This window comes from Cyanistes caeruleus, chromosome 5 (genome assembly GCF_971803275.1).
Source record: "Cyanistes caeruleus chromosome 5, bCyaCae1.hap1.1, whole genome shotgun sequence".
NCBI classification, from domain to species: Eukaryota; Metazoa; Chordata; class Aves; order Passeriformes; family Paridae; genus Cyanistes; species Cyanistes caeruleus.
In genome coordinates, this window is record NC_141705.1 from 13,323,802 (window position 1) to 13,335,295 (window position 11,494).

Consider the following 11,494-nt stretch of genomic DNA (forward strand, 5'->3'; position numbering starts at 1 on the left):
TTCATCCTTCTGTTAGGCTCTTCCACTCCTTCCCTTTCTTTCCTAAGTAATTCTATCTATTCAATAATGTATGCTTGGATTACATTTAAACTCATATGTGCACAGAATTAAAGGCTGCTAAGGTGCAAAAAGAGCACTACAATCCTCAATTTACCTGAAGAGTCAAACTTGCATGACCACAGATTTTCCAAGTGTTTTTTATGTGTCAATAACACTGAGGCAGAAGAAAATTGAAGACACGTGGTTGAGGCCTTCTAAAATAAGTGAATTCCTTTTACTAGTATTTCTCAATATTTTGAATTTTCTCTTTTAATCATGCAAAAAATAATGCCCAATTTGATAATTTTGGAAATATTTGTGTGTTGTATTATCCACTTCTGCTCCAAAGGTTTTGAGTGGACTATATAAATGCAGAGAAATAGATGGCTCCAGAGAACAGCAGAGAGGGAAATTACCTAAGTAATGTAACTGCATGTTTCTTATCACTTGCTTAAAGAATTCATTAATCTTCACAAAAAATCCATAAAATAAAAAAGATCCCCAAACTTCAATATTTTAACAATCTAATAATTTTTATTTTCTCCTCCTCACCCTGATTAGGCATGATGTGTGTACAGATGGCTCATTGGATCACTTATTCCCTTGGAACCCCTGTCCCCAAGCATTTGGCCTCATTCTATGCATGCATGAATAAAACAAGATCTGGTTTTAAACAGAATTGAAGCAGCTGCAATTGTTAAGGAGAACTTTAAAAAAGAGGTTTGGCTCTATTAGCTTCTAAAGGATCAATTTAATCCAGAAGTTGATACTTCAATGTCAGTAGGTTAGAGTATTTTTTATTATTATTTGTTGGGTTTGGTTTTTTTTTGGTTTTTTTTTTTTTTTTTTTTTTTTTTTAAATTAGGGCGTGTGTTATATCCCATAATGTTAATTTGGATGACATTTAAAGTAAAATTTACAGTTCTATATGGCATCCCTCCTGCCTTCCTCTACTACTATTCTTCTCCTAAAAGAGAACTGAATTTCATGTTTAAAATACAGGCTTTTGTAAAATCTTTATCAAAACAATTTTCATTTTCTTTCCAGAAGCAAATGGACCACGATTTATACCCAAGTACAAATAAAGATGGATGCAGTAGGTGGAAAGTTTTAAAGAGCAGGGATTGCTGGAAAACCAGCTGCTATTCCTCTACTTCATTTGTAACAAAGCAGTGGGTGTTTTACATTTACTTTCCAATAAATCTTTGCTTGAATGTCACTGCAGTACACCTGGAATTAAAAAGCCATCTTGTGGAAACCACACATAGAATCATTAATTCTGGTGAATGACATCAGCATTTTAATCTGAGTGAGGAACAGCTCCTATCCACATGTGCTGGTTTTGGCTGGACTAGAGCTCATTTTCTTCACAGCAGCTGCTGTGGGGCTGTGTTTGGGGTTTGTGCTGGAAGCAGTGCTGGTAGCTCAGGGATATTTTAGGCATTGCTGAGCAGCACCTCCAGAGAGCCAAGGCCTTTTCTGTCCATCATCCCACCCCACGGGTGAGGAGGCCAGGGCTGCACACGGAGCTGGGAGGGGACACAGCCAGGACAGCTGACCCCACCTGAGCCAGGGACATTCCACACCATATCCCACACCACATGGCTTCGTGCTGAGGGTAAATCAGAGGGAAGAAGGAGGAAGCAGTGGGGGAGGGGACACACATTTGGAGTGGTGGCATTTGTCTTCCCAAGTCTCTCTTCTGTGATGGACCCCTACATTCCTGGGAATGGCTGAACACTTTCCTGCCCATGGGAAGTGGTGAATTAATTCCTGGTTTCACTTTGCTTGCTCACACACCTTTTGTATTACCTATTAAATAGTCTTAACCTCAACCCACAACCTTTACTGTCATGATTCTCTCCTTCATCCCACTCTGGGGGAGGGAGTGAGTGGCTGGCCAGGACTTTCAAGGATACCATAATTTTTTATTCTAAATTATTGTGCTATCAAATATTTACCAGGATTAACTGAAGATTATAATGCTTTTAAGGATGCACAGATATGATTAATATACCAAAGGCTAAGGCACATTGTGTCAGGTTCCAACTTGAGTCTGTAATTTTCTGAGTTTAGTAATTTCACTTCAGCAGACAATGACTTTTGTAGGAAGGCAGCAACCAACAGCAATGATGCAGTAAGCAATAGCTTTGTAACAACATCTTAATGGTAGCTGGTTACATGAAACCCCTTCCTCGTTCCTCCTTTTGAGTGCTCCTCTCCCAGGTACAAGAAGCATGTCTGCAGTGCTCCCCAGGTAGAGTTTTCCACCACTGCCTGCTTGAATCTAATAGTTTAATTACCAAGAAATAATTTTAAAAGATGTATCACTAGCCAAACAGACTTTTGAATGTGTCCTCAAGTCCTTTCCAAGCATCAGAATGTCTTTCTTCTCTCTAAACCTTTAATTTTATTTTCTTTGTTCTCCAATTTGGAAAACCTTTTCAATCCAGTAAGAATCAAGAACCCAAATTTCACTACATCAAGAGGAGCTGGCTCTGTCTGAAATAGTGAACTTTGTTCTACTGCAGCAATACATTGACTTTGTGCTGAATTTGGGGTATTTGCCTTGATTTATTTGAGCATGTGCTTTTCAACCTGTGTGTTCCTGCCTTTTATTTGTAGTGCATCAGCCAGAAGAATGGGAGGGTCTTAAAAGCATTGCAGGGGTGCTGGATACTCTGCACTTGAAACTCCTTTGACCCTTGTTATGTGTGTCGAAGAAGAAACCAGAAGGATTCTAAATGAGCAAAGTACCAGTTAAGCAGGGGAAAAGGCAGGAATAAGTACAAGTACCAGTTTATTGCTGTTTATCTCAAAGTAAGTTGCTCATCCTTACCACTAATGTTTAAAAATTTGAAACTGGAATTCTTTCTCCAAATAAATCCTGAACTACAAAATATAGTGCTGGTCTTTCACAATTCTGAAACGTACAGACTAAAAACTCTATCAGCTCTGTTGACACATTTGTAAAATCACCTTGCTCTGCAGTTTTCTGTGCAGCATTTGCAACAGGCTCTTCTGCAAGGATACAGGTGTCCCACAGTGCCAGTGAAACAGATGAGGTTTGGGTGTCCTGCTTCCCAACCCCATTCCCCTCCCTGCAGCAGCTGCTTTCTGGGAGGAGGGAAGCCCAAGGATGAGTCACTGTCTGACCCTATGAGACATCATCTGTGTTCCTTGAGAGGCAGACACCCAGCTGCTGACTTCTGTTTTCTGAGCCCTCTCTTTTCTATCAGCCTTAACAGTCTTCACAATAGTGTCTGATTTCATTGCTGAAACTACTGTTTGATTCCATGAAAAATTTGGTTTTCCTACTCATATTGTAGGAAATAATCTCATGCTATGTTAATGGAGAGGGTAAAATCCTAAGATAAATAATGTTGTTGGTAAAAGTTCCAATAAGAATTATTTAACTAAAAAAGTGTGTAGTTTGCACATTCAATATAAAATTCATAGATCCTCATAATGTACAGTAGGTTAGAGAAGGAGAGAAATCAGACCACTGTAAAGAAATTTGTTTTAAAATTACTCTGCAGGGCAAGTTGTTACACTATTGAAGCCAGATCCAAAACTACAGCAGCTTCCTTGGGAATTAAGCCCACCTGATTTTTCTTTGCAATTTGATAGTATAGTTGGCAAAAGGCAAAATAAAAGTCTTGAAGTGTTCAGCATTAGAAAATCAAAATCATCATTTTCATCTTATTTTCTCAGAATGGTTGTTACCCTGGGATAGGGCCATGCACACTCAGAGAATATGAATAAAATTCCTGAATTGTAAAAAGCAGGGTTTTTCCTCTTTTTCTTTCAAATGTGACTTATCTTAAGTAGTTTTTATTCATGTGAACTCTTGCTTAATTAGAAAAAATGATGCTATTTTTAATACATGATTATGAATATTCAAAAATAAAAGGTATTTTATGAGACAAAAGCCTGAGAATTAACTAAGATGGTACAGTGGGAACCATATTTATAAAAATGCTGCTCCCTTTGGTCTTGGCCTTGGATAGCATTAATTTTTTGTCTTTTACCATTGGTTCAAATGATATGAAGCTTAGTTTAGAAAAAAAACAAACAATCAAAAAACCCAACAAACAACCCCCCCAAAAAACCAAAACTAAAACCAAACACAAAACACAAACAAACAAATGACCCCCACCCAAAAAAAAAAACTGTGGAAATTTCTTCTGTTAACATAAATAATTTAATGATTTCCCTGAGTGATCAATGGCTGATGTAGGAATTATATCACATTCATTACAGATCCTGTTACATATGGTTAATCACATCATCAAAAACCTAAATAGGATTTAATAGCGGGGGTAACTGTAGCCATCCAAAATTACTTTTCCCACAACATGGACTACACAGTATTATTTGGTACCCTGGGAATCAAGACAGAACTGAGGGATGAGCTGAGGCACAGCCTCAGAGAAATGCATTCAGCCTTGTCTTTCAGATTGCAAATGATGGCAAATTGATTCAAATCCAAAATCAATTGCTTCAGCCATTAATGCTCCTTACTGTTAAAAATCTGTACCCCAGTTCTACCTGATTTCTTATAGATCCAGTTTTTAGCCTCTGCAGTTTTTTCTAACTTTACCTGAAATTAAATCATCTGTTATAGAAAACTTTTCCCCTTGTCAGACATCACTTGTTCTAACCCTCTTGTTGCTCTCTGCTCAGCTGAGGAAGTTTCCCAGAAATAATTCCTGTAACTTATTTCTGATCATTTTCCAATTGGTCATATTTATTTTTGTTTAAAACATGAGCAGCAAGACCCTACCCAGTCTGCATGGATTTTTCTGTACTCCATAAATTTGTGATACCAGTTATCTCCCTCCTGCCTCAGTGCTCTCACGTGGATACATACACACCTGCATCCGTGCAACAAAGACTGTCAGTGTCAGTGAGTAAAACTGACTGACCTTAAGCATGTGTTCAGCCACGCTCCTAAATGCAGCTCCACTTGAGCATCCTTCTACACTTCAGAACACATGCAGTGATTTTGCTAAACTGGCCTGATGTGTAGTGACTTCCAGCCTCCTCCACCTCTACTACTACCTCTTCTTCTCTACTTTAGAGCCTAGCTGTAATGGGAGGTTTTTATAGCCTAAACCTCTACAGTGGTACACCTGTGTCTCTGTATTTTAATTTCCTTTCAGCATTAATTATTTTTTATCTCTTTACATCAAGTACCTCTTAGATAAGAGAATGTGTGAATTTATGAGTATTGACGATTTTAAAATAAATATTATTAGGCAGAACAATGAGTATTTGTATTTTGAAATGGAAATAGAAAAAGTGGCAATGAAGGGAAAGAGCTAGTAAAACATACATTTCTAAAATCAGGAACTGAAAAGATTTTTTTTTGCTCAGAACCATTGCACTAGCAGTTAAATTCCATTACTTCCAATCTGCCAGCTGTGAGAGAGAACTGCAATTTTAACAGGTGAATAAAAAGAAGAAAAGTGAAGCAAAGCTCTGAAGGAAAAGCACAAAAGACATTACAAAGATGATTTCAGGATGAAAAAACCCCACCCCAAATCTCTCAGCAAGTGACAGCTGTGGGTTTAATGGACTATTCTTAAAAAGAGATTTATATGCAAACTGCCTACAGAAAGTTAAAAAAGGATGCTAATAACCTATAAATGTGAAAGGTTTTTATCTCAGGCTCAAAAAATTTTGATGGCAGTGGATGGAATGTTATAACAAACCACAAATGTCCCCATGAAACGATTGTTTCCCTGACCTGATGCCATTATGAATGATCTGGTAAAAGCACAAAGCAGTTGTCCTGTTCCTCCTTCCTGCTCCACTTCTTCCCAACTCACTGAGTCTGTCAGCATGGGGGTTTTAGTCTCACATGCCATCCCATCACAAACTAGTATTTCTTGCTACTATCACTGAAAATATTCCTGATCTCCTAATGCATTCCTTTGCTTTGAAAGTTTTGAACATGCATGCATGAAATGTTGGATCAGCATTGGAGACTGTGTCACTGATGCACCCATTGACATGTGCACCTTCGGGTGATAAATCTTCCCCTGGCTCAATGCTGGACTTCTATCCACAGGGAGCTTTGGTGAACAACATCAGTTCACACCAGCTGGAAACCAAGAATGATTGCTAGATATTAAAAAGGTGGGAAAGGATATTATATCCTCTAAATTCTAAGTTACAGGATTCAGAATGCCAAATGCAATTCTTGGCCAATAAATGGGATACTTTGGAAAGTCCTCCACTTTGGGTCCACCTATTGCAGACAGTAAAGAACAAAGCATAGAAAAGCTTCATTCCTTAGACATCTGACGATTGAGCTCTTACAATTTTTGTTTCAATGGGTTAAGGCATGTTTCCCATCTGCTTGCACCCCCTCTGTGCCTGACTCCAGCACACCCAGCAGAACTGGAAGGAGATAACACACACCTGCACTTCTAATTTGTACCATACTACCAGTGTGGGCAAGGGGCTGCTGAGCTGTGAGCAGGCTATGTTTTATTGGGCTACTTTTGTTATTGAGACAGATACCTGCTCGTGTGTGTGTTTAAGTAGCTCATGTGTACTGGCAGCACACGTGTGAATACACACATACGTACAGATAGCACAGCACGAGCGTATGCTCACGCCTCTACATTGCTGAAGCAATGAATATAAGCTAAACAAGCAAATCAGATCGTTGCTTTTTGACATAAAGCATCTCCATTAACTACATTACAAAATATCCCCATGACTTGCAGCTTCAACAGACACGTGCACAAATACTTGTGCGATCTGCTTCTTCGCTTAGAGAAATTGTAGGAGGCATTGCTTAGGAAAGCAGAGTTTGTGCAAGAGACACGTTGCCTCAGCATCAGAGCTTTAGTCACACTGTTTAGAATTCAGTGGTGACAAAAGCTAAATTCTTCCTCCAATATTAAATATAACTCTGCTTAAATGTGGAAAAGTAGTGCCAATTTCTTAAGTGAGAGCTAAAGTGAAGCTTCAGTTTTCTTGTGACAATTTTATAAAATTACCTAAAAGGTTTCAGAATTTATTTTTTTTCTTTTCCCTCTGTATTTAGTAGCTCTAGCACTTAATCTTCCTTCATGTCACTGTGAATCCAGCAAGGTATAGTGATTCTTGTCCTTCCCAACCTGCCTGGAGAAGCAGCTGGAAGGACCCTGGAGAGCATCAGTTCTTCAGCCCCTTTCAGTGCCAAAACAGGCTGCTGAGTCAAAACTGGGTTTGATCTCTGGCAACGGTTTTAAAAAGAAGTTAACTTTTAGAGGAACTAAATCAATTATATTTTGAATAGAAATAACTAAGATATGTTCTCTGAAGAAATTCAAGCATGACATTAGCACACGTTGAGTCCAAGAGTATTAACACCTGTAATGCTCACAGTCATAGTCTGTTTCTCGTAGTACTGGAGCCCTACCGAGAGGGATGATTCATCCCATACAGCTGGAGAGAGAATGGGATTTTCAGTTGCCGGGCTTTCTGCCTGTGATGTATCTCAGTCATCCAGTAGAAGCCATTGGAACAAGTACGGAGGCACCTATTTCCAGTCCCAGGGGAAGACCCCCAGCCCGTCCCGCTCCCCGCACGGCACCTTTCAGCCCCGTTCGCTCCCAGCGAGAGGCCGGTCGAGCTGTGTCCGTACCCGTCCTGGACAGCCCCTCTTCCCCCGGGGATGCTGGGGTCATTTCCCCGCTCCCTGCCGTGGGACCGCGCTCCTCTCTCGTGCTGCGCCGAGCGGCCTCACTCAGCCGGGGACGGCACCGAGGAATTGCGAGGGTGACCCGGTTTCGGAGGGATGGAAAGAGAGGGCACGGCGGCTTCCCCCGCTGCACCGCACCTTTCCTTCCCGTCCCGTCCCGTCCCTCGCCGGCCGCGGTGCCCAGCGGCCCGGCCGGCTGGCGGAGCATGCTCACAGGGCGGCGGGGGCGGGCGGGCAGCACGGGCGGGAGCGCGGCTCTGCCCCGCTGGGAGCCCGGGCGGGCACGGGGCGAGCGGAGCCGCCAGCCCGGGCCGGAGCCACCGGGAGTGCGGGACCAGAAGAAGCGGGCGCGGAGCGAGTGCCACGGGCAGGGTCCGCGCTGAGCCGCGGAGAGGGAGCCTGAGGAAGAGAGGAGAGCGCTGAGCTGCGGAGCGCGAGCGAAAGGACTCGAGGCGGGTACCCAAGGCGGGGTGCGGGACAGAGCCCCGAGCAGGGGGACGCGCCGAACCGCGGAGCGGGAACCCCTGGAAGGAGCCGCGGGGCGGAGACCTCGAGCGGGGGGGATCCGCACGGAGCCGCGGGGCGGGGATCCCGAGCAGAGGTACTTGCACGGAGCCGCGGGGCGGGGACCCCAGGCGGGGCCCCCGGAGCGCGGGAGAGGGACCCCGGCGGGGCTGGCGGGACGGTAGCGGCGAGGCGCGGAGCCCGGAGCCGGGGGCGCGCTGAGCGGCCGAGCGGGGCCATCCGGCGGGGGTGGCGGCGGGGCGGGGGGGCAGCGGCCCCATGGGGCCGGGCGGCGGGGCGGCGCTGGCTGCTCGGCGCATCCCGGCCGGAGCCGCCCCGCCGCCGGCGGGAACCGCCAGCGATGCTGCGGGGCGGCCGGAGCCCGCTGCCCCCGGCCACGGAGCACCCCAGCGAGGCGCGGGGACCGGCGGGCGCTCCCGGCGCGGCGCAGGTGGCGGCGGGCAGCCTGCTGGCTCTGCTCATCCTCTGGACGCTCTTTGGGAACGTGCTCGTGTGCGCGGCCATCGTCCGCTACCGGCACCTGCGGAGCAAGGTTACCAACATCTTCATCGTGTCCCTGGCTGTCTCGGACCTACTGGTGGCCCTGCTGGTCATGCCCTGGAAGGCGGTGGCAGAGGTAGCTGGGTACTGGCCCTTTGGGGCTTTCTGCAACGTATGGGTGGCCTTTGATATCATGTGCTCCACGGCCTCCATCCTCAACCTGTGCGTGATCAGTGTGGACAGGTACTGGGCGATCTCCAGCCCTTTCCGCTACGAGAGGAAGATGACCCAGCGGCTGGCTCTGGTGATGATCAGCGTGGCGTGGGCACTGTCTGTGCTCATCTCCTTCATCCCTGTCCAGCTCAACTGGCACAAAGGTGGGGATGTTGTTGCTGCTGATGATATTGGAGATGGATTTGGCACTGCCTGGGCAGCAGCAGGTGCAGTCACCGCCTGGGCAGAAGATATGAGTACCACTTGGGTGGCATTAACAGCAGTGAGACCCTCTGATGGGACCTCTGGCAACAACGATACCCTCACTGGACCATCGGAGAGCTGTGACTCCAGCCTCAACAGGACTTATGCTATTTCCTCCTCCTTGATCAGTTTTTATATCCCGGTGGCTATCATGATAGTTACCTACACTCGAATCTACCGCATTGCCCAGGTGCAGATTCGTCGTATCTCTTCCTTGGAGAGGGCAGCCGAGCATGCACAGAGCTGCCGGAGCAGCCACGTTGACTGCCACCATCACACCAGCCTCAAGTCCTCCATTAGGAAAGAAACCAAGGTGTTAAAGACGCTGTCTGTCATCATGGGTGTCTTTGTCTGTTGCTGGTTGCCATTCTTCATCCTGAACTGCATGGTTCCCTTCTGCGAGAGCCCACCCAGTGACCCCCACGCTGGCCTCCCCTGCGTCAGTGAGACCACCTTTAATATCTTTGTCTGGTTTGGTTGGGCTAACTCTTCTCTTAACCCCATCATCTATGCCTTCAATGCTGACTTTAGAAAGGTTTTCTCCAACCTCCTGGGATGCGGTCAGTTTTGCTCTGGTACTGCAGTGGAGACTGTTAATATAAGCAATGAGCTTATCTCTTACAACCAGGACACCCTTTACCATAAGGAGATAGCGACTGCTTATGTTAACATGATCCCAAATGTGGTTGACTGTGAGGAAAATCGCGAGGACCCTTTTGATAGGATGTCCCAGATCTCCCCTGACCACGAGGTTGCCACTGACTCTGCCTGTGAGCTGGACTGTGAGGGGGAGATTTCGCTAGGCAAGATAACACCTTTCACTCCAAATGGTTTACATTAAATTGCTCCCTGGTCTGGTCAGTTCTTCTTGGATTATAAAAGCAAATATTAGCACTGAGTGGAGAAACCTGCTTGATGATGTGCTGTAGTTTGGTCAGTCAATTTATGCTAAATTCACTTCTGTGGGTAGTACTTTGCAGGATGTAGACACTGTCATACAGGGGGCTGGCAGCAAAAACTGAAATCAGCACTCCCCCAGGCTGAGGGCAGACCAGGCAGTCATGCTGATTAGCTGTGGTGAGGTATTTTGTGGTATAATTGCAGTCAGTTTATGTTTATAAGGTGTTTGCGAATGAAAGGTGCCATTGTCACTGCTAAGTATTATGACTTCTAAAATCAGGGAGAGATGTGGCTGGCATAGACATTAAATAAAAAAAAATAATTCTGGGCTGTTTGTTTGTTCAGATTTTATGTTTCTTTTTCTCAATTTTCTTGTTTGTTTAGTTCTGATTTTATTTATTTATTTTTTAAGGTAGAGATAGTGAGGTGGTGATTTGGATGATTATTTAAATGCGTGTTTCTGCCAAAACAGTTTATGTGAAATCCTTGTTCTCCTAGGCGGCGTTGTTGCCTATGATATCCTCTGTTCCTGGATGAATAAATAAAAGTTATACTGATCAAGGATTTATTATCTTTCATTTGTCACCTTGAAAGGTTTACAACAAGTATTCCAACTTCTATATGAATAGTTATAATGACTAACAGCTTAACCCTCTTATTCAAAAGCAAATAGTCTGTATAGAAAATACAGTTTTTGAATAAAAGTGAGGCTCAAAGGAATTCTTGACTTAGATGAACTTGTTTATATGGCTCTTAGAGATAGATTTATACCTGTTTTTCTTTAATATTGTAATGCTATTCTTTCTGCAGCCAAGAATATCAAGTATACATATGTATAAGCTATTAAAACTTTCCATTTAATTCTGCACTTGAACTTTTTAAAAATGCTGTTAATGTAAAGAGTTTGGTGATAGAATTAGGAGCTGGGTGTGTCTAAAAACAATAACTATATTTCAGAGTGGTATTAATAATAATCATTTCCCAGTGTAGATGCTAGAGAACTCATTCACACTGAGAGAAGAATTCTGTTAATGTATTTTTTTAGTTACTTATTAACTGCAATTTAAAGGTGCTGTAGGTACTTTGACTATATGAAACATTTCAAAGCAATCTTTAAAACTGAAGAGTATTTTTGATTCTGTTTCTGTTGAATTGTTTGCATCAAATGGAATATTAGAAACAGTTGTAAGCTTTCAGCTCAGAAATCAAAAGTGATGCTATTTCCAAAACAAATGATAAAAGACTGTAAAAGCAATATCAATATTTATTTCAAGTTTTGGCTCACAACACTTGAACTAATTTACCCTTTAGAAATACCTGTGCCATGAGCTGAGCAGATTTACCTTGAATTAAAGGGGTGTGGATTCTGCA

General features: G+C 43.7%; 1 protein-coding gene across 1 annotated transcript; it reads left to right on the forward strand.

Annotated features, from left to right (window-relative positions):
- The first annotated feature begins 8,571 nt into the window (after nt 1-8,571).
- DRD5 (dopamine receptor D5) lies at nt 8,572-10,689 on the forward strand. The gene has a single exon (XM_023925806.2). The coding sequence runs from the start codon at nt 8,607-8,609 to the stop codon at nt 10,062-10,064; it is 1,458 nt and encodes a 485-aa protein (XP_023781574.2). The 5' UTR covers nt 8,572-8,606; the 3' UTR covers nt 10,065-10,689.
- Nucleotides 10,690-11,494: the final 805 nt, after the last annotated feature.